This window comes from Corvus moneduloides, chromosome 1 (assembly GCF_009650955.1).
Source record: "Corvus moneduloides isolate bCorMon1 chromosome 1, bCorMon1.pri, whole genome shotgun sequence".
Taxonomy (NCBI): Eukaryota; Metazoa; Chordata; class Aves; order Passeriformes; family Corvidae; genus Corvus; species Corvus moneduloides.
Window position 1 is genome coordinate 38,138,090 of NC_045476.1, and position 22,081 is coordinate 38,160,170.

At 40.2% G+C, this 22,081-nt stretch overlaps 1 protein-coding gene across 1 annotated transcript in view; it reads right to left on the reverse strand.

Annotated features, from left to right (window-relative positions):
• The window catches only part of FYCO1 (FYVE and coiled-coil domain autophagy adaptor 1), a 44,804-nt gene that overhangs the window by 12,275 nt on the left and 10,448 nt on the right, over positions 1–22,081 (reverse strand). The window contains 12 exon segments of the mRNA XM_032106365.1: positions 6,736–6,880; positions 7,226–7,431; positions 8,860–9,009; positions 9,433–9,600; positions 10,494–10,612; positions 11,644–11,736; positions 12,627–15,257; positions 15,677–15,770; positions 16,519–16,662; positions 17,532–17,638; positions 21,216–21,326; positions 21,328–21,342. Coding sequence (XP_031962256.1) covers positions 6,736–6,880; positions 7,226–7,431; positions 8,860–9,009; positions 9,433–9,600; positions 10,494–10,612; positions 11,644–11,736; positions 12,627–15,257; positions 15,677–15,770; positions 16,519–16,662; positions 17,532–17,638; positions 21,216–21,326; positions 21,328–21,342 — 3,983 coding nt within the window.

Here is a 22,081-nt window from a genome sequence, read left to right on the forward strand (position 1 = left end):
GCCAATAAACCTATCTCATAAAAGACTTAATTTACCAGGTAAGCAGTTTGCAAAGATTATTAGTCTTAGAGCTGTTACTTTTATGTGCTGGCAACAGCCCTGACTGCAGGGCTGTTGAGTTAAGCCTCTCCTTAACTTGGAAAGCTGACACTGCAAAACCGCATCAACTCTTGAGAGGGAGTGTGAGGGAAGGGGCTGACAGAATCGCTCACTCCTCCCTCTGCAAGTAATACAAATGTAGTACATTAATGAAAATCCTCCGTGTTTCCAGTAAGTGACTTGAGAGGAGGAGGAAGTCATCTGATGATGTGACTGACATCTACAGAACAAGATGAGGCTTAACTGAACCACAAGTTCTAAGGTACTCATTGAGACTCAAACCCTGCCTTTTGGGACAGGTCCAACCCAAGCCAAACAACTCTGATGCTCAGTCTGCAACCTGAGTCTAAATGCCAAATTTGGCAAAATAAATTCTATTTCTCTCATGGGTTTTCCCAGAAACTCTCAGTCTGAGCACTAAACCACTGATGTATTCGAAAGCTTAATCCTTATACTGTTTTCAGAAGTCTCTGTAATTGTCTTTTGAGTATGCTTTTGAGTCCCCATCAGTATAAATCTGGTAACAGATGATGTATTCAAATCCACCAGCTGTTGTGTTTGGGTCTTGACTGCCAAGACAATCCTCTTCAGCAAATAAATAGATTTGCTTTTGTCTGTCACGGATGCTTTACTACAACTCTTATCTGTTAGTACTTAGGATTTTGTCTGTCTCCTGGATGCATTAGGATTTAATCATTTGCTGAGTAAAAAAATCTCAATATGCCTTCTTCCAGGCTGCCTTTAAAAAGAAGGCAAGATGGCAACTACAGATACTGCTAACTTTTATTATAATTTCTCCATCACTGATCCCTATGAAAACAGAAATGAGAATTTTCATATTTATAGGAGTCTTCCTTGCCATGTATGTATTTTGTTGTTTTCATCCTTGGCATAGCAGGAAATGCACTGGTCTTTGGCATACTAGTTTTCCACATGAAACTGAAGACGCTGACAGAAACTGACAGTACTTTTGCTGAACGTGGCTATAGCTGACCGGGCTTTTCTTTGGATGCTGCCACTCTGGGCATTCTCAGCTGCTCAGGAGTGGACTTCAGGCATCGTGGCATGTCATATTATATGGGGCTTGTATACACTTCAATGTTAACTCTGATGTCTATCACCTTTGACCAGCTTATTGCTGTTACTTTTGCCACCAAACCACACGTGTCAAACCATACAAATGGCATGGGGCAAATTAATCTCTGTCTTGATTTGGGTGATCCACAAGTATTTGCTGCACCACACTTTTTGGGAGGTGTTAATTTTGATACGGCAATATGTCAGGAAGAATACCCAAACCCCATAGCAAGAACTGGTTCTTGAAGTGATCCAAGTGACCCTTGTTTATTTTATTCCTACACTAGCCATGATCATCTGCTACTCACTAATTATTAGAACCTTACTGTGTGCTAGAAGTCTCCAAAAGAACAAACTTATAAAAATACTTTCTGTAGTTGTCCTATTTATTCTTACCCAAATACCCTATACTTTCTTCAGATTGATAAAGATCATAGACTGGAGCTTTAAATTGAACAGCAGCTTTGAAAAGGCAATTATCGTAACAAAAGCTCTTGCTTATTTTTATGGCTGTCTTAACCCTCTATTTCTTCATGGAAATGAAAATCAGGAAGTATTAACACAAAATTATTAAAAAATCAAGATGTGCCAAATGGCAAGTTACAGTAGCAAACAACTGAAGAGGAAGACTCAAACTTTTACTGCTCCATATAGTGCAGATGCCACAAGCATGTACCCACTGCCTAGAAAATCTGCAACTATTTTACAGCTTCTTTTTTCCTGTTTGTTTTGTTTGTAAGTACTGATATAGGGAGCCTGAGTGAAAGAGGAAATACAATACCATTAGTAAAAAACACTGATCAGCTTTAGACTAATCTATTTTCATCATGATACTTCATTGCTTCCTGTTTTTCCAGTCCAAGCTGGTAAGTGAGTGCCAAAGTCTTCAAAAAGTATAAAAACAATGAGATAAAACTCCACTTTTCATGACATAAAGGTAATTTGAATTTCCTGACTCCCAAACCTCTGGTCTCCTGGTTTTCTATGAATGGTGTTTGTTAAGGAAAGCTTTCATGAGTTTTGTTTCAAATATATTACGTATTTTAGTTCAGCCCATTCATTCAATGAGAATTCCTGGATTAAAAACATATATATTTCAATCTTCATGCTGGCTTTCATGTGTGATTGTGGTGTTTTGGGTGTTTTGGGCTTTTTTTCCATCTGGGCCAAGGTCTCTACAAACAATCCTTTAGCATTCATCTAAAATTTCTGTAATAAAGTAGCATTTTCATCTGCCTTTCATCTACTATCAGGTTCACAGTCTGAATATTCCATACACATCTTGGTATCTTATATCTGGTAACAGAGCTCATGTTGCCAGATTACCAGGCCCCTTGTAAACACAAGGGATGTCATACCACACGTTAGCTCCAACACTGAGCAGTGTTTCTGCAGATGAGAACTCTCACACCACCATTCCCCACACATTCTTTGCATCATGACATCTTTCCAGTCTGTTTTTCCTGGCACCTTGGTTCCCTTGTCATGAAACTGTGGATTCTTTACTTATTTTTCAACCTTGTTCCACCAGTTCTCCCTTTCCACCTCTGGTCTTTTCACTTCCCAGTTGGAGCAAAAAGGTGTGCAGGACAGAAAAGTATGCAGAAGCTCTTGCAGAAAGTAGTAGAACAGGTGTGGAGACTGGAATAGGGAAAAGAAAGAAGGGATGTTGCAGAGGAGCAAAGGGAGGACTTTATGCAGCTGTGGGCTGCTTGCAATAAAGCCAGGGTTGAGTCTGGCCCAAAGGGTCAAAGTCTGTTGCATTAAACCTTTGAAATACCAGTTTTAACTGCTTCAAACCATTCTTGCAAAAACCACACTCTCTGGGATCTTCCTTTACTCCCCATTTATACTTAGGCCTTCCTATCAGAGCACTGCAGCTCAGAGGAACCTGACCCTTTTTGGCAGCATTGTGCCCATGTTACCATTTTTCCCCTTAGAAAACAGCTGCTTAGGCAATCCTTTCTTTACTACACAATCTCTTGTTTCTTCCACAGTGAAGTATCCTTAAAAACAAAGCTAGGAAGGAATGTGCTGTGATTTCATGTGTAAAGATCCTATTTCAACACATAACTGCAATGCAGGCTTTGCCAGCATGGGGTGGCAAGAGGTGCTCATGTCCCCACTCCTTCCTGGCTGGTTCTGCACTGGGCAGCGAATGCTTCGGACCATGTTCACTTCCCCCTTCTGGCCACACTGCACCCTGCCCAGCCACGTGAGTTGCAATTAGGTCAGCAAAGAGTGTTATGAGTCATTAAATAAAAAAAAAAAAATCTAAACCAAAGAACAACTGTGCAGAGAGGCTGAGATGTTCTTTCTACCACTACCAAGGTGTGAATAAACTTTGTTCCTGTACCAGGGCAGTGGCAAGTTTGGGGGCTTTTTTCACTCTTCTGCTGTCTATGATCTTGATTTTGCTGCTGCAACATTTATTGCAGGCATGTTATGCCTACAATACATAAAAATGGAAAGAGTGCACTGCTTTATCCTGGGGCCCTTTGTTTTCGAACACAATCTGTAAATGTGAATGCTTTAGAAATAAAAGTTCAAAAATACAACACTTCAAAAGAAAACCCATGAGCCTTAAAGTAGTAGAACATACCACAACCGCACAATTAATCTCAGCTTCTCACATTTAAGATTTTGATCAGGTTGCTCCAAACACACATAAGAGACCTGAAAGTATAAAGCAACTGCTGCTTAATCCTAACCTTTAGGAAGGAACTACTTCAAGGTCAGCCAGCGTTGTAGTAGTACATCATCTCTCTTACCTTGCCACACACCTGTGCAGTTCATGACCAAGGTGAGTTTTAATTGATTCGCAACTGACCTGTACCAATAAAGACAGTCACTCAAAACCTGCTGTTCTGAAATAGTTTTGTTGTAATTGTTTCATGTCACTTCAAGGAAAGAACAACAGTGGAAGGGCTAAGTGAAGAGACCAAGTGAAAAATAGAGTACAAGTACAGTAGGCACCAAAGGGGGACAAATGGAAACAGGAATGTCCTTTAAGAAAACTCACTGCTTTGAGAACCAACTTGCATTTTCAGTCCAGCAAGGACTCACACCTAGAATAGGTATGGTCAGTGTGAAAATCTCTGCCATCAGCCAGAGTAAGGTCATAAGAAACTACGTCAACAGAGCATGTCAATCGCAGATCTTCTACTTGGACAGCAAGCCTCCTTTCTCTTCCCTCTCTTGGCTGCAAATCTCCCTCATTTTTAGAGTTCCACCAGCTGGTGCAAATCTCTGGCAAAACCAAAATAGCCTGGATTATTTTCAGCAGATCTCAATAAAGAAGTTTAGCCTGAAAACTTACTTATTTGTATGTCTTCCTCAGACATGCATCTAGCAACCACAATCTTGGATCCTTTGTGTGTTCCCCAGACACAGTATCAAAGCAAATTCTACTCCAAATATTCAATTTCATGCAAAGAGAGCATTATTGGAATGCCACTAGAGACTATGTGAAGTTTCCACATAGAAATCAGGCCACATTTAGCTGGACACTTTAGAAAGGAAAAGAATAAAGATGATAGGTCTACATGAAGTTCCAGGTGCTCAGTCCAGTACAGCCAAGAAATCTGCAGCAATGAAACAGTAGCTCAGAAAGTCACTGAACTGCAGATCTTTGAAATGTGGGAGAAAACAGAGTGGAAAATTTTTAGTATCTCTCATGGGCTGCTGTCAGAGATAGGACAGAGGGTCAGCAGAACCTTTGCTCGTACTCAATACAGTGGCTTTGGCACATTTACTTACAAACAGCCAAAGTATCTCATTTGAGTACACGTGTACTCCTCCCCACAGAAACAAGTGAGAAAACTTGTGTGCTGTCGCAATCAGCACTGTGCCCTGATATTTTTCTTCAATATGCACCACAGGCACCACACCATCATCTGGCTCACGTATCAATTTCTAGATCTTTCCCATAACACAAACCCACAATCAACACCAGATGCTCAAGTCATCTGCAAAGCAAGAAGGCCATTCTCCTCTCCAGTGCTCAGGTTAGTGAGATCTTCCAAGCATTACTGGTGTCATGGGAAAGGGCAGATGTTGTTTGTGTTCTCTACAAAGAATGTCTCAAGTTCAAAGCAAACCACAGTAGGACTCTCCCACCTGCCACAAAACTGATAACAAAAAGCAACAGAGGATAAAGCACTATTTCCTGGCTCTCCTGCCTACAATCTGACAACAAGGGAAGATATACAACCTTTAAAAGTTTACATGGTGTAAGTAAGTTGTTCCATGGGTGCTCTTCAAGAATAGTATTCCCTTGTTAGTGGCAATCTTTCCTTCCTGCCTGAATACTTTGTCAGACAAGATGAATTTACACCAATCACAAATTTAAACAAATGGTGACCCACACTTATTTCTCTTCTCCTGGTTGCTTTCTGCAGAGTTAACTCACCTGTAATATACCTGTTGCAGACAGCATGAATTAAAAGAAGTTGTACACTTCACTTTTTTCTCATTAAAAAACCAAACAAAAATTCCCCACCACAAATTGTCCCTTTGCAAAACAAAGGCAATACTAAATTCACAAGGGCACTGCGAAGCTCAGTTCATTCATGTCTGCCCAGCACATCATAAGCAGGAATATACTGCCAGTGTTAACAGTATACAAAGTAGGCAGAATACATATAACGTATTTACCAAGAAACAAATATGTAGAATTTTGACAAGTTTTTTTACAGTCTGTACTGTCTGTCTTCAACCCAAACTGCAAGTCATTGTGGTTTTTACTGGAAATGGGTCTGCTGAGAGCAAAAGAGTCTAGGTCTGCTGTCTCAGCAGCAGACTATTTACTCTGTGACTATTTTCAGTTTAGCATTTAGATTTATCATGTCTATTTTTCTGCTTGGAATCAAACCAAGTACATAACTTAGGTGAAATTGCTCTTTTTGTTTTTTCTTCTTAAAAAACGATATATTTCACAGAACAGAATTTTTGTAAAATATTTGAAAATATCTGAACAATAGTAAAACAATATTTTGCCTAAAAATGGACACACATTTAACTATAATACTACAATGTAATTTGCAAACCAAGTATTTGGATATTCAGATGGCCTTAAATCCTTTTCATTGGTAATTTATGTAGAAATAGATGTAAAAAATTACTGAAATTTGCACTCACTCTCATTTTCTTAAGAAAGAAAAGAACAAACTTGTGCCAAATGTAGCTACACAGTTATTCTTTTTATTTTCTGTAAGCTGTCATCTCTACGGTAGTAAGGAATTCTACAGACACAGAGAGCCTGAATGCTGACTTTAATGGTGACAGCTTGCCTGATGACAGCACAGAGCTGGGACTACACCCCTGTGCTGTGGTGAAGCAGGTGGAGGGAGAGGATTAGCAGTTTAGATTTACTAGATTGAATACTGGCTGTGCAAATAGACCAAAATTATCGTGTGTTGGTCTACTGAACATGTGGCCTGGCAACAGAGGTGTCTTCACTTTACACAGAGGTTGACTACTCTCACTGAATGGGGAAAAAAAAAGAACATTCTAAAGCAAATCCCAAAGAGTCCCCTCTTTGAGAAGCAGTTTACTCACAGATCTGTCACGCTTTGATCCAGAGAGTCTCTTTCTATCTGACTTTCATTGTGGAGAGAGTCTGATTCCTGTACTTGGCACAGCTCCTCATCAGTGATTATATCAAATGCTGCATCATCTGGTGGTTTAGAGGCTTCACTTGCAACTGTGCCAAAAAAACCATGAGAAGAAACATAAACACTATTAGCTGGTTTTCTGGAAAACAAACAAGAAGAACCCTTAAGGGGGAAGCCTGGGCCATTCTTCTACCTTTACAGAAGTTTCAGGTAACTATTAGAACTAATGGAAAACCTTGGGCTGACTGACACTCATTTAATATACATGAACATTTCTCTCAATACCAATCAAATTCAAAGACAGGATCAGTCCCACCCTGAAAACACTCTATGGTCTCCTGCAGATCCTTGGAGGAGGAGGTGACCATGTGGTTTCTTGGAGACTGTCAAAGAACCCTACTTATTTTTCCACAGCATGCAAACAGTAAACTAACCAAAAGCCCTCTCAGATGGTGACACAGGAGATTCCAATGAAGCTGGTGATCCTTCCTGATTGGCACTGGATCCAGAGTCATCTGTACTGTCGACAATGACTCTAGGCTTATTAAAGCAAGCTCTGCAGCAACGCTCCTTTTTTCCACCAGGTTTTGTCACCATGTAGTTGTTGCAGCAGTAGTAGCAGAAAATGCGGCCACACATTCTAGAAATGATTCAAAACCAAAGGTGTTAGAAAAATACCATACACAGCTGGAACATATCTATGTGACAGACCTTGGGGCTCTTTCATAATGGACTTGTTTTCTGCAAAAGCATGAAAGCTACACCCACTTGCAGAACTCATAACAGACTGTGCTCCTTTCTGAAGTGAAGCAAGTCTTCTTGACAAGCATAGGACAGAAATTCACATTCACATTTTGCTACCTTAATAAACAGGGAAAACAGAAAAAATAAAAATACAAAAAACCCACATTTAAAGACAAAAAACAATCAAGTGCCCACAAATATGCAAAACAAATAAATAATATCTATATTAAGTACAAAGTAAGGAAATGTACTTAATAATATTACACAGGCCGAATCTCATAGACAGGTAAAACAAAACTTGATTTGATTTTAAGAACACATCTATATGTCTCTGCTTTGTAATGACCCCTCTCCCCTTCAGACAGGAAAGAAAAAACAGTATTGGACACATACATTTACATTCATTCCTCCTGCCCTCTCCACTCTGAAGTCTCTCAGTATTAAGCCTGTCAACTACTTTTTAATGAGCATGTTGAGATTTTCATGAAGAAAAGTACCCAGTAAGGATGACTGCTACTCATGAAATTTTAATGGTTTTGTTTTTCGCAATAATTTAAATCATTACTGGGTGAAGACATGAGCAGCCTTCAGAGACCTTAGCAGGAATGAGTAATTTGGAAGTTGTTACCCAAAATGACTTCACCATTCACTAATCCTTATAGAATGTTGTTTACATTCACATGAAATGGAAACAGTTTCAGTGCTTCCTTCTTTCCTTACATGACAAATCAGGTCATGAGGATAAGGAACAGTAAAGAGTCAAACCAAACATACCACTAGGACTCTGAAATGTATCCATTTCAATACATTTTTAAGAAATCTAGATCAGATAACTAATACTAACTGTAGCGGAAATAATTTAATATCCACTTTTAAAAAGATTATTCTGCAATAGTTAATTATCTCTGAACATACCTAGTGTAAGTAAACGAATTCATAATTGCACAGCACATTGAAATTCGTTCTGGAATACTTCCATCACAGTAGCAAAGCCATCCTGGTGAATATTGTTTAGAGCATGCACAGACCAGTGCACCATCCTTCAAAGAAACACACTATACAGGGTGTGTTTATCTTTGTTTCCAGAAATGAGAAACTAACAGACAAGTCAGAGTTGCATCCAGATCTTTGCCTTAATACATGTCAAGGGATCCTTCCAATAATGTCTTATCCCCTTGTAAGCTCATGTGTTCTTTCAGCCTCCACAATGTCATGTATTAACGATTTTCATCACTGAACTGTGAACATTAAGAAATATTTCCTCCATGTAGACAACCATACTGAGTTTTACTTTTGAACAGTGCAATATAGTTCAGCAACTGACCTGCAGTGGTGTCGGCGCACCATCCATGAGAACTCTCTCTGGCAGTCCAGACAGTGATTAACTTCTGTGTCCCCCTGCCACCTCTGCTCTGCACTAAGCTTCTGCTGGAACTCCAGAGCATCGGATTTTTGCCACAAAGCATCCTTATCTCTGCAATGACACAGTTAAAAGAAAGAAAAACACATAGAAGTTGTCAATGCTGGTTTTCTGTTAACCAACCTCAACTGGAATGCTGGTGAAAGCTTCATAATAAAAATTCCTTTGCTCCAAACTTCTGAGGAGCTTTCAGAAATAAAGATAGATCAAAAAAACCTACTGAAGCTTCTGCAAAGACAGGGAGAAAAACACATGTCATGCAGAGAACTACATTTTTTTTAAAACAGACAGCATAATAAGGAGATACTATTGAGTGTTATATTTTTTGACTATATTATGGAAATGCAAAATTTCAACCACTAATGAACTTGGCCATTACTTGTATCTTCAATTCAGGAATACAAGCCTGGATGACCTAAGCAGTATCCCTGAACATCCTAAGCAAGAATTTCTGCTGCTGTTTATTATGATGCCAACCTGATAAGCTCTATCAAACGTTCTTCAAGGAACTGCTTTGTTCTTGTCAGGTCATCCAGTTCAGCAAATAACTTCTGGTCACTGCTATCTTTGTCTGCTGCCACCTTGCTGAGCTTCTCAGTGTAATCCAGGATCTTCTCTTTTGCTTCATCAGCTTCTTTTTGGATCCTGATTAAATACAAAGGCAATTATGAATCATTTTTAGCTCATGTGCATTCAAGTCTTCCCTGTGGGAGGAAGGGCTCCTCCATCCTGATAAACAGGTAGTTTCAGTGAAATTTTTCTCAATGTGCATAGTTTTTAGAACTAGGCAGAATCTCCCCAGTTTTCTGCATCACTGAAAATGCACATAGATCCATTATCTAGTGAACACAGCCAGGAACCAGCAATTTCTTGGATGCCCTGCTTATAGTAAAGCTTATGATAACTACCAACTAGGAACAATACAGATCTTATCAGCACAAAAATATAAAAATACATAGGCGTTGGTTAACCTGTTAGACTCTGTGTGAGCCCATGCCTCATGAAGATCTCTTTCTGACTGCCAGATTACCCACACCACACAGGCCCACATTAGAGACTTCGAAAGCATAGCCTGAGTTAGATAATTAAAGCTGATAAGAAACCTGACAAATACATGCAGGATGTGGTCCCATTCAGATAATTCCCTGAAACTTCATGAAGAGGAGAGAAAAACCAAACTGTCCAAAAGCATAAATTTTCCATTCCTTACAAAAAAAAACCCCAATATTGTTTTAATTTTGTGCTTAACCTATAAGGTAAAAGGAGGTTATAAAAATGTCTTTTATGAATTTGTATCAGCTAAATTAACAATACAGTAAAAACCAAACCATGCACTCATGTGTGCTGGATAATTTCCTTGTTTCTCGTCTGAAGTGTCCATCTGATATTCCCTGTCAGTGCCCATGCACGATTTGTTCTGTATAAAACCCCATGGCATATGGTACTTCATAAACCGTGGCAATTTTCAATATGTTTTGATTATTGTTCCCCTGCTTGGCCTACAATTAACAGCTTATGGAAAGAACCCAAACTCTCACCTTTCCAAGAGCTCTCTAAGAGACGTCACCTCCTCTTCCTTCTGCAGCCGAGCAGATTCTGATTCCGACAGCTGCTCTCTTGCTTCATCCAGCTTTCTACACAAACTCGTGTTTGCAGCCTAGGAAAATAAATTACTGTATTTCTTTACATATAAAAACAAGACTTTACCACACACAGGACAATTACCAAGACAGCTAACAATGTTTTAAAAGAATCAGTTACAGCCAAATGACCAATTAAGATATTATTGTATAAGCAGGCAGTAATTAGTTGTGTACTAGTGACTGATTACTTCTGTCACACTGAATAAGGGATACACTCTTAAGTAAGACAGTATTAAGCCTGTAATTCTTGTTAATCCATGTCAGTTGAGCTTTTGCCTCCTTATCAAGAAAAATCTCTCTAAAATAATGGCAAGAGAATATACCCTGAAAGCTTTTTCACCACCTAAAAGCTTGAAAAGAGAAAAATTAAATAGGAGGGAAATATTGTTTATTAAAACCCATATGGAATATGAAGGACACTTGAAAACAACCCAACTTCTTTCACAGCTAGACTCTCCAGAGAAGTCTGCCAAACTTGGAGTCCTCAGGGAACATACCTAACTACCTCTAAGGGTATGGATTTCTCCTAGCAGGCAAGGCCACATCCAGTAATCTTAACTTTCTTCTTTCCAGATTCCTTAGAACTCAGTATGACCCTTCTAACTCAACTGTTTGACAAATTTATTGCAAAAATTCTATTTTTTTGTGGCTGGGTTATTTCTCAGCCACATTAATTCTCTGATTCAGTGCCCTTTGCAGCCTGCAAACAGATGGATCTACACATGTGGCTGTGTGGGCATGCAGAGCCTAAGAAAGACACATCTTAAACCTATACCCCCATTTAAGAAGAGAACACATAAGCAGGTCTTACATAAAACCTGACCAGCTTTCAAGGCAGGGCAAATCCTAAGTGACATTGTGCTTTTCATAATCTCTGTTTCAGTGGCTGTCAGCTGCCCAGTATTTTTTCTGCAGCAACTGTATTTATACAAAGGCATTCTCAGATTCTCAGCCAGTCATTAGAAATGCTGCTTGCCTTCCCAGTGGTAACACTAATGCCTGCTGACACAAACACCTCTGGTTTTAAATCAGATCAAGCACCTACTTGTAACTCTGTAATCTCTTCCTCCGCAGCATGCTGTTGTTGCTTCTGTTCCTCAAGTTGCTCTCTTACTTTCCCACACTCCTCACTGACAGCCTGGCAGAGAGATTGAGCCAGTAGTTAGTAATCCTCCAGCGGCCACCCCCTCACCTACAAAATTCCCAGCTGTGAGTTATGAGTGCTCTTACTGCCATGCATGGGATAAATGCAGCACCACTGGCTCATGAAAGACAGCTAAAAAGACACTCAACTCCTGGAATCAAGCAAACTCCCTTTATGGTGGCACATTAACTGTGTTTCACTGTTACTTTGCATAGGCTATTGCAATTCTCAGCAAAAAGAAGGTCAAACTCATGCAGTGGCATAAGCCTCTGATCAACCAGCAATCTTAGACATTTTATCAGAATGGCAAAGCAAACACAATGAAATCTTCAGGCTTTAGGTGTGCTGTTTTATGTACATAGGGCTGACTCATGGTTTTTTGGAAGCAAAACTTTGATCTTCTCAGCTGCTGCCTTGAGCAGCTGAAAGCAAAAATACATGCGGGAGTTAAATGCTTTTGCATTCTGGTCTCAGTTTAAGTTTCCTTTCATCAAAATCAGTTTTTAGGAGAAGCAGTGTTACAGGTGTGACAGACAGGTCTTGCAATGCTCCTACCAAAAAAGAAAACAACCACAGCTGTAACCAGAGGGACAGCAGATGCCACCTTCAGTGCCAACATAAGAAATCATCACCCTCATGAGTACTGACTTGCTTTTCCGTATCACATGGCCTTTCCATTACACGTGTCCATAGAACTCTGAGGAGTTATTTTACCTCAGAGAGGCCCAGGTCATGAGCATAGAGACATTTTCAGATTCTCAGGCTTAGGCTAGTTGCATGTTAGTCTCAGAGCCTGACCCACACAAACCTTAGGATTTCATGCAGTAATTGCTGCAGCAGATGGTAAAGCAGCTCCCTCAGCTATAATAATTACATTAATTTACCTTGAATTTTGTCTGATAATTTAGAATCTCTGTGCTCATTTGAAATTTTATTGCAGACAGCTCTTCTTGGCTGGTCTCTTGGAAACTCTTAGCCTGTTTCTGTACTGTCTCCAGCTGCATTTGCAGACTTGGAACAGCTGCAGCACACATTTGAGCCTCCTCTAATTTCTCTTGCAGGTGCTTGTTCTCCTCTCTGAGATTAGAGATGTCAAGCTTCAGCTTCTCCTGTTGCTCTGTTGCCTGTTCTTCCAGTTCTTTGAACCTTTCTGTGGCCTGGGCCAACTGCTCTTCTGCATCCACCTTTTCAGAGGTCAAGGCACAAATCTGAATACCAAGTTCAGCCATATCAGTGTTGGTCCTGTGGAGGAGATCTTTATTTTCTTCATTTTCCACTCTAGCATTTTCCAAGTACCGCTTAACCTTAGACAGCTCTTCCTTTAAGTTCATTAAATTACTTTCCAGCTCAGCTTTTTGATGGGCTGTTTTCTCCTGCTCTTTTTTCAGCTTTTCTTCCCTTTCTTTACATTGCATCAGTTCTTGCACATGGTTTCTGTTGAGAGACTCACTCTGCTCTTTCAGCTGCTGGACAAGCGTCTTCTGCTCACTCAAGAGAGTCTCAGTGACTGCCAGCTCACCTCTCATCCTCTCTCTCTCATCAGTGGCCTGCTGAAGCTTGACTCGTAGGTCGAGGACTTCTGCCTGCAGCCTGGACACTTCACCTCGGTTGACCTCCAACTGCTCTTCAGTCATGGTCAGTCTGAAGGCCAGCTCTTTGGCCTCCTTCTCCAGGGACACTGCCTGCTGTAGTTGCTGTTTTTCCACTGATTCCTTTTCTGATGTGAGAGATTCTATAAGTTTTGTCTGATGAAGGCATGTCTTTTCAACATTGAGCTTTTCTATCTCAAGAGTCTCTGCTTTCTTCCTGTATCTTTCAGCTTCTGCTCTTAGCTGCTCACATTGGCTCTCCATGCCCTGCAGTTCTACTTCCTTCTCTGTGAGCTGTGATTGGAGACACTCTTTGCTTTCCTTCAAGGTGTCCAAGCTTTTTTCCATTTGTAAACTATGCTGTTTGGCACTCTTCAGCTGTGCTTCAAATGAGGCATAAGACTCCTTGGAGGTCTCTTCTCTTTGCTTTAGTTCTTCATATTCTGAGCGCAGAGCCTCCAGTCTCTCCTCTAAAATTTGGCTTTGCCTCCTGGCATTCTGCAAGTCTTCATCCAGTTGTTTGTTCTCACCCCGGAGCTTCTTCTCTTTTTCATCAACTGACACCAGGGCATCATCTATTTCACTCTGAAGTTGTTTCTCAGAGGCTCTCAACCTGGCTACATCGGCTTCTAGGGAAGCTTTAGAAGCTTCCAGATTTTTCAGTTTCTCTTCCATCTTCTTCTTAGACTGCTGCAAATTCTCATTCTCTGTTTTCAGTTTCCTGTTCTCCTCATCCAATTCACTCACTGCAGAGTTTTGCTGCTCCATGTGCTCCTCCAGCTCCTTGACTTTCTGCCCGAGATGCTCCTTCTCAGACATGAGTTTCCGGTTTTGCTCCTGAAGGCTACACACAGTCTGACTCACCTTTGTTAAGCGACCCTCCTGTAGTTCAAGTTGCTCTGCTTGCGACTGGGCTTCCTGCTTCAGTGCTCCTTCCCTCCTACCATACTCCTCCTCAAGTTTCTCTTTTTCCTTCCTGGCTTCCTCAAGATTTTTTTCCAGTGAACCCACCTGAGCCAGCGACCCCATTACCTGGGTCTGGAGCTCAGCCATCTCCTTTCCTTTCAGAGTCAGGGCCTTCTGAAGTGCATCTTTTCCTTTGCCCATGGTCTCCAGGCTCTCAATCAGCTTTTCACTCTCTTCTTTGGAGTTAGCAGTGAGGCTACTGTATCTTGATTCTAGTTCCTTCTGTGCCTGTTCTTTCAGCAGCAGCTCCTCCCTTGCTGCTTTCAGCTGAGATGTATGTTCATCATTGAGTCTTTGCATATCTGCTTTTTCCTTTTCTATCTCCTGAAGCTTCTCTAACAGTGCCCGTATTTGTAGGGCAGAGTCGTACTGGGCTATGGCTTGCTGTCCCTTTTCGTCCAAGGCAGCATCAACTTTTGCAAGGAGGTTGAGGTTCTTCTGTTCTGTGGAACTCAGCTTGGCTTTGAGCTCATCAACGCAAAGATCCTTCACAGCAATCGAAGCCCTAGAGGTCTCCAGCTCCTGATTTGAAACCTGCAATTCTGAGGCACAACCTTCCTTGCTGGTCAACAGCTGCTCCACCTTTGTTGAGTGCTCCTTCTGCTGCTCCACTGCATTCAGTTCCAGTGACTGTAGGCACTTCTGCAGGTCATGGACAGTGCTCTGAGTGGAGTGTGAGACCTCACACTGCTTCTGTAACTCTGTGATTATCTTTGTCAGCCGAGAGTTCTCCTCACTGTAGTTATTGCTCTTCTCCTTTTCTACCTGTACTTGTTGTTTTTGAAGGCTGACAGCTGCCTGGAGCTCCTGGTTTTCAACTTCTAGCTGGTGAATACGATCTTGAAGTTCCCTCTGCCTCAGCTCAGCCTGGTCAAGTTCTAAACGCATCTCTTCATAGCCCTCAAGGTGTTCAACATTTAGTGAGTTATTTACATCAGGGCTGGAAGGAAACTCTTGTGCCTAAATGAACAGAAGGGGAAAAGAAGAAAGTTTAAGTAGTATTAAACATGCACTTAAATGGTGTGCCAAAATGAGAGCAATTCAGGGTCTTAATGTACAGTGACATTGTGTGCTGCCTTCATAGCACTACAAGACATCAACTTCTAGTAAATGGGGCTTGTTTTCCCAAAAGATAAATGAAAACATACCTATCTGCTGGTAGTACATACCTATCTTCTGAACATATTTTTTTTCTTTTACAAGATTTCCATGTTAAGTTGAAGCAGCTGAGAGACAATTCCCTTTACTTTTAATTAAGTATGCTTTTAGCAGTTTAGCATTTCAAGACTTATAACCATCATAAAACTACAAAGTTCTCTGGAGCTATGCCAACCAGAGACCTACCATGACATATAAACATTTATTTGCAATTTGCTTACCTGCAAATAATTGCTCACTAAACTGCTCATGCTGGAACTGCGACTGGGAGGCTTCCATAAATATGCTGAAGATCCAAGCGAGGACAGAGTCCTCCTGTGGATCACACAGAGAAACAATATATAAGGTAAGTCTAAGCAGACATATCTGTGTCTTTCTACTTGTATATGTAAGATTTATCTAGTGGTAACTACCACATAAAAAAGGACATAACTGCACCTGCTGTCTTGCCCAATAACCACTGAAATTGATGAAATTGATGAAAAATAATATAGGGCTATCCAAGGCATCTATAAAAGGTGATGGGGCTGGTAGCTGTCAGTTCCCACATCCTCAAGAACCAATGCAGCCTTGCTCTAAGGAATTGTATTGCTGTGTGGTGGCTGCTCAACCAGATGGTGGCAGGAAAGGGCCCTAGAAAACTCCCATCGATACAAATGGACCTGGACCAGATCTGGTAGGTTTGTTATACCCCACTTTTAGGTGGGATCACCATTGCTGCAAGTGAAGCACACTGCTTGGCTGTGCAGCCTCAGCTCTTGAAACAGAGGAAGCTAAGAAGATTTCTTCTTGTGCCTCTATAGATGAGAATAGCTTGGGATTTGGGCCTAAACTGCAATTACTGTAAGTGCTGTATTACAGAGCACCATCTCTGATCACTGGTACTCAGTAAACTGAAGGAGAAACAGGCCAATTTGGTCATGGACTAATTACATGGAAAAAGTTTATACCTGCTCAAACACAAGTATTCCTACCTTCAAAAGCAGAAGCTTTTACAGATTCTTCAGCAAGCAGGTGTTTTATGTCCTTGTTAACACAAAATCACAACGTGGCTCCATCTTACCTGGCAAATGCCGGCCAAGCAGCATCTAAATCATAGCCTCTTGATGCCAAGTCAAACTGAACATCAGTGAGCTCATACAGTTGACCCACAATGTCAGAACTCATTTTGGAATTCAGAAATGGACTTCTTGCATAGTACCAGTCACTTAAAAACAAACAAATTAAAAAGAAGTACTCATTCATAAGCAAAAGAGAAGTAGCAGTTTCTCGTACAAAAAACCCCACATCATTATTCACTCCACCTCAGAAAAATGATGATACAGTATTCTAAACACAAATTACAATGAACAGACCCACCGAACAATATCCTATCCCTTCAATGTAAATGAAATTAAACACCTTTATTTAATTCCACATAAATATCTTTATAGGAGTACCTGCACAAAATATTTTTTCCTGTAGTGCTTGGGCAAATCCCTGACAATACAAAATATGTGCTATGCACTGGGTAATCACACAGTAAATACCTAAATCACACATTTAAAACATCAAAAATGAGGAACAGAAAGCAGCATCCAGAGTTAAATATATTGTGAAAATAGCTGGCTTTTTCTTAAAGCCCTAGCAGCATCCCTCCAACCAAATACAAACTATACTTGGAGTTTCTTGGCCAAGGGCAAGTTGTTCCTCTGTGTGACCATCCAGAGGTATATGCAAATGCTTTCTGGGGCTTTGTGCAACACATCCAAATTAATCCTCTCTCATGATGAATAGCCCATCAAACCCAGGATCTTCAATACTTATAAATACAACACCTTTGAAACCGACGTACAGAAGCACCAGTGCAACCCACTCCACACATATTTAGCTGTAATAACTTTCAATCTTTACCAGCCCAAGATAGGTATGAACCAGTGACCCAGGACAAAAGGTCTATGATCCTTCATATCCTATTACCAGCTCTCTAAGCCAAACATTTGGAAGTGTTTCAATTTCTTTCAATAGCTACTAGGTGATGTTGCTTGATCACACTGAGAAAACACCTATTAGTTTAAAAAGCACTTTGCTATTCACCTGGTCACTTTGGTGTTCATAAAACATTGCTGCAAGGTGTCTGCTAGCCTTTGGTGAACCAGGGAGTAACGAAGAAATGCTCTTCCTTTTCCAAGAGAGGTTCGTAGCTGGAGGGGAGAAACCACAAGAAAAGTCTAAATATCATTTGTAATAATGTAGAGACATGGCCAGAAAAGCCCACACAGCAACACAAAAATATAATAAGCCACTGTAAAGGAAAAAGTTTTAATGGAAACCAGTAAGAACCTTTTCCTAAGTCTGTCATTGGGTGGAATCTTTTTAGAACGATGGATTTGTTTCTACAGCTGACTGTTGTTCACTTTATAATTATATAAAAGGCATCACAGGACCAATGAATCATCTAATATATTGAGTCCAGACTATGCTAAGGACACTTGACAACATAAGGCAAATCTCAACGTGCCCAGCAAAGGCAGAAGTGACTGCTTAAGTTACTTAAGATGCATATGGCCACAGCTGGACAGATTTAGTCATAGAACAAAGATGTACACATATAAAAATATACATCCCCATGGACACAGTAACCCCAGACAACACAAAAAGCCTTTCTTAATACTTAGCTGTTAAGTTGATTAAAATCTAATTCTTTCTTCAGACCAAGAGCAGCTGCATGACCAAAATTTAATGGATCTTTTTATGAAGACAGCTGTTAAATCAACATAAGGGGGATCACAAAGCTCAGCACTGAATTTTGTTATAGCTATTGACTTGGGGAACTGATGTTTTATTTTTACATCTGAACCATTTTCTGTCCTGCAAAATAGTGAAGCACTGAATAGTTGTGTTTTATTTCTTCTTTCTATCAAAGTCAATAATCAATTTAGGAACGGGAAAGGAGCATGATGAAAGAATTTCTCACCAAACTGCTCATCCAACCAACAAAACAAATACATTTATGATGTAAAATAGATGCCAAGACAAAAATAGAGAGGCTGAGGCACAAGTTAGTAGGTTACTGTAACTTTACTTGGAAAGTTAGTGTGAAACAAGGCTCAAAGGCCACACAAGCTTTCTCTCTGGCTAATCAGTATTCCACTGTGGTGAAATGAGAGCAATACCCTCAGCTTCCTTGTTTTTGCTGTTACTGGGCTTCTACTCTGAAGTAACACAGGTTCTTCATTTAGCTCAGTAACCCACTACATACAAAAATGCTCCTTATAAATATAACCTGAATGAAACGTGAAGCAAAGAAAGCAACACTTTTTACTGATTTTTGGTTTGAATTCTATAGCATACAAAGTGCAAAATACCATGGTCCCTAAACACTAAGTATACCACAAACAGCAAATTTAATTTACCAACTGGTTTTTGCCCTCATTCACCCTGCAGACATCTGAATATTTCTTCAGGGAGATGCTATTCCTACTCTATGCACAGAAGCTTACAAGTGTCTTTTCCTAAGTAGGCATATTTAGTGAATATCTTAAGAACTGTAAAAAAAATCCCAAACCCTGGAAGCCACAGAATTAATCCTATCCTTACTCCCATTGTTTTTTCAATTTAAATTGCAATGCCTTCTTCAAGCAATATGAAGAGACCAGAACAAATGTACATAATGAGAAGTAGAGGAAAATATTTACATATATACAGTTACAAGTAGCTGAAGACTATTTGACTAGGAAGCAAAAGCATGCCACGTCCTGGAGCCCTGCTAGAAATCAGGGAGGCAGAGTGTCTGGTATTGACAGTGTTTCCATGTTGACAGCAAACACTGTAGCTAAGGTGCAGTGTATGGCTGTAAAGATTTGGAAATAGGTGTATTCAGTGTAATCACCTTTTGAAAGGGAAAGAGGAATGACCAGAACTCACTGCTCACCTACTGCCCTCAAGAACAAGGCCCTCTGCTTAATTAGCAGATAAGAGTTTCCAGGGCATTATTATTTGCTTCCTTGCTCCACCTCTCTAGCACACCGTGCACCCTAACATTAGAAGCACTGCAGGCAGAACAGAAGAGGCATTATGCTGTCTAATGTTTGACCATCCTTAAAATTAACTATTACTCTTTCCTTTTTGTTCACCTCCACCTTTGAAGGTCAACTAGTATTGTTCAGTGAGCAAATAGAGGACATTTGGAAACCTTTATGTTCTATCCAGCCAGGTTCAAAAATTTGCTGCTGATTTCTGCCTGTAATGAAGGGGAATAACAAACATATATTTGTGTCACGTGTCATTTAATTTCTGGGCCTGAGTCTGCCAGCTCAGTTACCTGAAACCAATCACTGATTCCTCTTTTAAGAGTTTATATTCCTAAACCACAAGTTAATAAAGATTAAAGAAACCTTCCACAAGCTAATTTCTATGACTGCACAGAAATTGAAGTAGAACATATCCTGCTTCCAAACTATAATTTTTTATATTGTGCTAACAATTTAACAGCCAGATGTACTGTAGAAGGAAAAAGTAGAGCAGTCTTTACATGTGGCAATATGCAGGTGATACCACAGGCAACAGACTGTTGAAGACTACAGCACAGCCACCTTTGCAGAGAAATCAGAGTGGCTCCTGCTACTGAGAATTTAGGGGCCACTATCTATAGTCAGAGGATTTTTCCTGCAGCAGCGGCTACTGTCCTTACTTCTCTGGTTGTCCTGCAGTGCGAAATCCAACCCAAATTTCTGTGCCTCTCCCCTCTTTTCCTGCCCACTGGTAAAGCAAACTGAAGCCCTTCCTGGGATTGCTCACCTTGGAACAGCAAAATTCAACACTGTGAAAGTTGCCAAGAGAAGAAAGAAAGGTAGGGAGCCCAGAACCTGCCTCTGCTGCAGTATCATGGCTCTCTTTCAGATGAATCAAAACAACATTATCTAGAGCTGCTGTGGAAGAACTCCCAAGAGAATAGAAAAATCTGCTGTAAATAGCAACTTGCCAATCCAAGTTAGCACTGCTCACAGATAATAGAAGTGAGCACCAGGACAACACTGGCCAGCACCACCACACCACCGCCTCTTCCACCCACAAGGAAAATCTTCTTCAAACGATTCTAAAGACTCAGACAGGATCAACACAGAAAGCTTCTCACAGCTTTTATTTCACCCCACATTGACCTGAAGATATAACATGGTTTTTATTACTATCTAAATCTAACAGGAACAAGGCTTTTTGTGCTGTTCCTGACAGCTTACCCAAGGGAATAATGACAACTATCCCATGTCATTCCATCATGCTATTTCACACGACGGAACAGAGTTGAGACAGAAGATGAAATTGCTGCTCTCAGTCAGTCAACTTTATGGACCAGTTAAAAAAGTCTTAAGAAAAGTCAAATATGGTGAACTTTTCATCTTACACTTAAGAGTCAAATCCTGCTGTAAGCTGTGCTGAAGATGGTATGCTCTACCCTTGACTCAATTTCTCATTTCTTTTCAAGAGAAAATGGCACTAAGTTTATGAAAAAGCAGGGCACAATCAGAGACAAACAGGTCCATTCACTTATGTAAGTGGTCTTTGAAACAGGAGTCAGGCCTTCTAATCCTACATAATTTGGTGCCCTAGTAGAAAAGGAAATCTTGTATTTTTATACCTTATGCGAGAAAAAAAAAATCCCCAAGGTTTTTTTGCTATGTGTTAAAAGCAGTGTATTTTTTTTGGTTTGTTGCTACTGCTCTCTGAAAAGACACGGCAAAACAAAACCCACATATTCTGATGCTTAACTGATATGCTTACTTCTGTAATAGACTTGACAAAGCGGATTCCATCATTAGCTCCTTTGATTTTTGCCAAGCAGTCGCAGAAATAATCCCAGTAGTCTTTTCTGTTCCCCAGCAATGTGCTTTTTTTCCTTCTGGTCAAACTTAAACCAGGAAAACAAAATACAATGAGCAAAATCTAAATAGAAATATACTTATATATAGCTACTTGAAATTCTGTTCCTCTCCCAGCAGCATGTGCTTTCATAAGTCCTCTTAGCTTTAGCCAGTGTATTCACAAAGGAAAGAGACACTGCACTGTACTGATGCAATCCAGCAGTTACAAAAGCTACTTTACTGACAGTAAGAGATAATAATGTTCTGGTGCTCTTTAAAATACAGACATCCATTCAAAACTGCTGAAACAAAGATTTGCAGCAGATTCTGCAGCTGTTCAAGAGCAAAGCACTAACAGCCAGTTGTTGAGAGACCTGTAATTAAGTGTGCCAGTAGCACACATGTATGTACCAGAAAAACCTGCTCTAGATAAATCATGTTTAGAGCAGCAATGCAGCAAGGGTATGAACTGCACCTTGGACCATTCAAATCCCAAAAGAATTTTCAGTTTCTGCTGGAGCCTCTGCAATCCCATTAAAACTCCTTTGCCTAGATTAAGGCTACATTAGCATGTCTTTGTTGCAATCACTAACATGATTACAGTATATGTGGACACCACACTATGCAAACTGAATTTCAGTTTGCCCAGCAGTGTCCTCTTTTACTTAAATTTTAAGGGTGGACAAAACACAACATTCCAGATTAAAAATCAGCCTTTTGTATTAAGCCTTTCATACAACAACAACAAAAAAAATTCAAAGTGAAATTGCTGAAATTCTATAAATT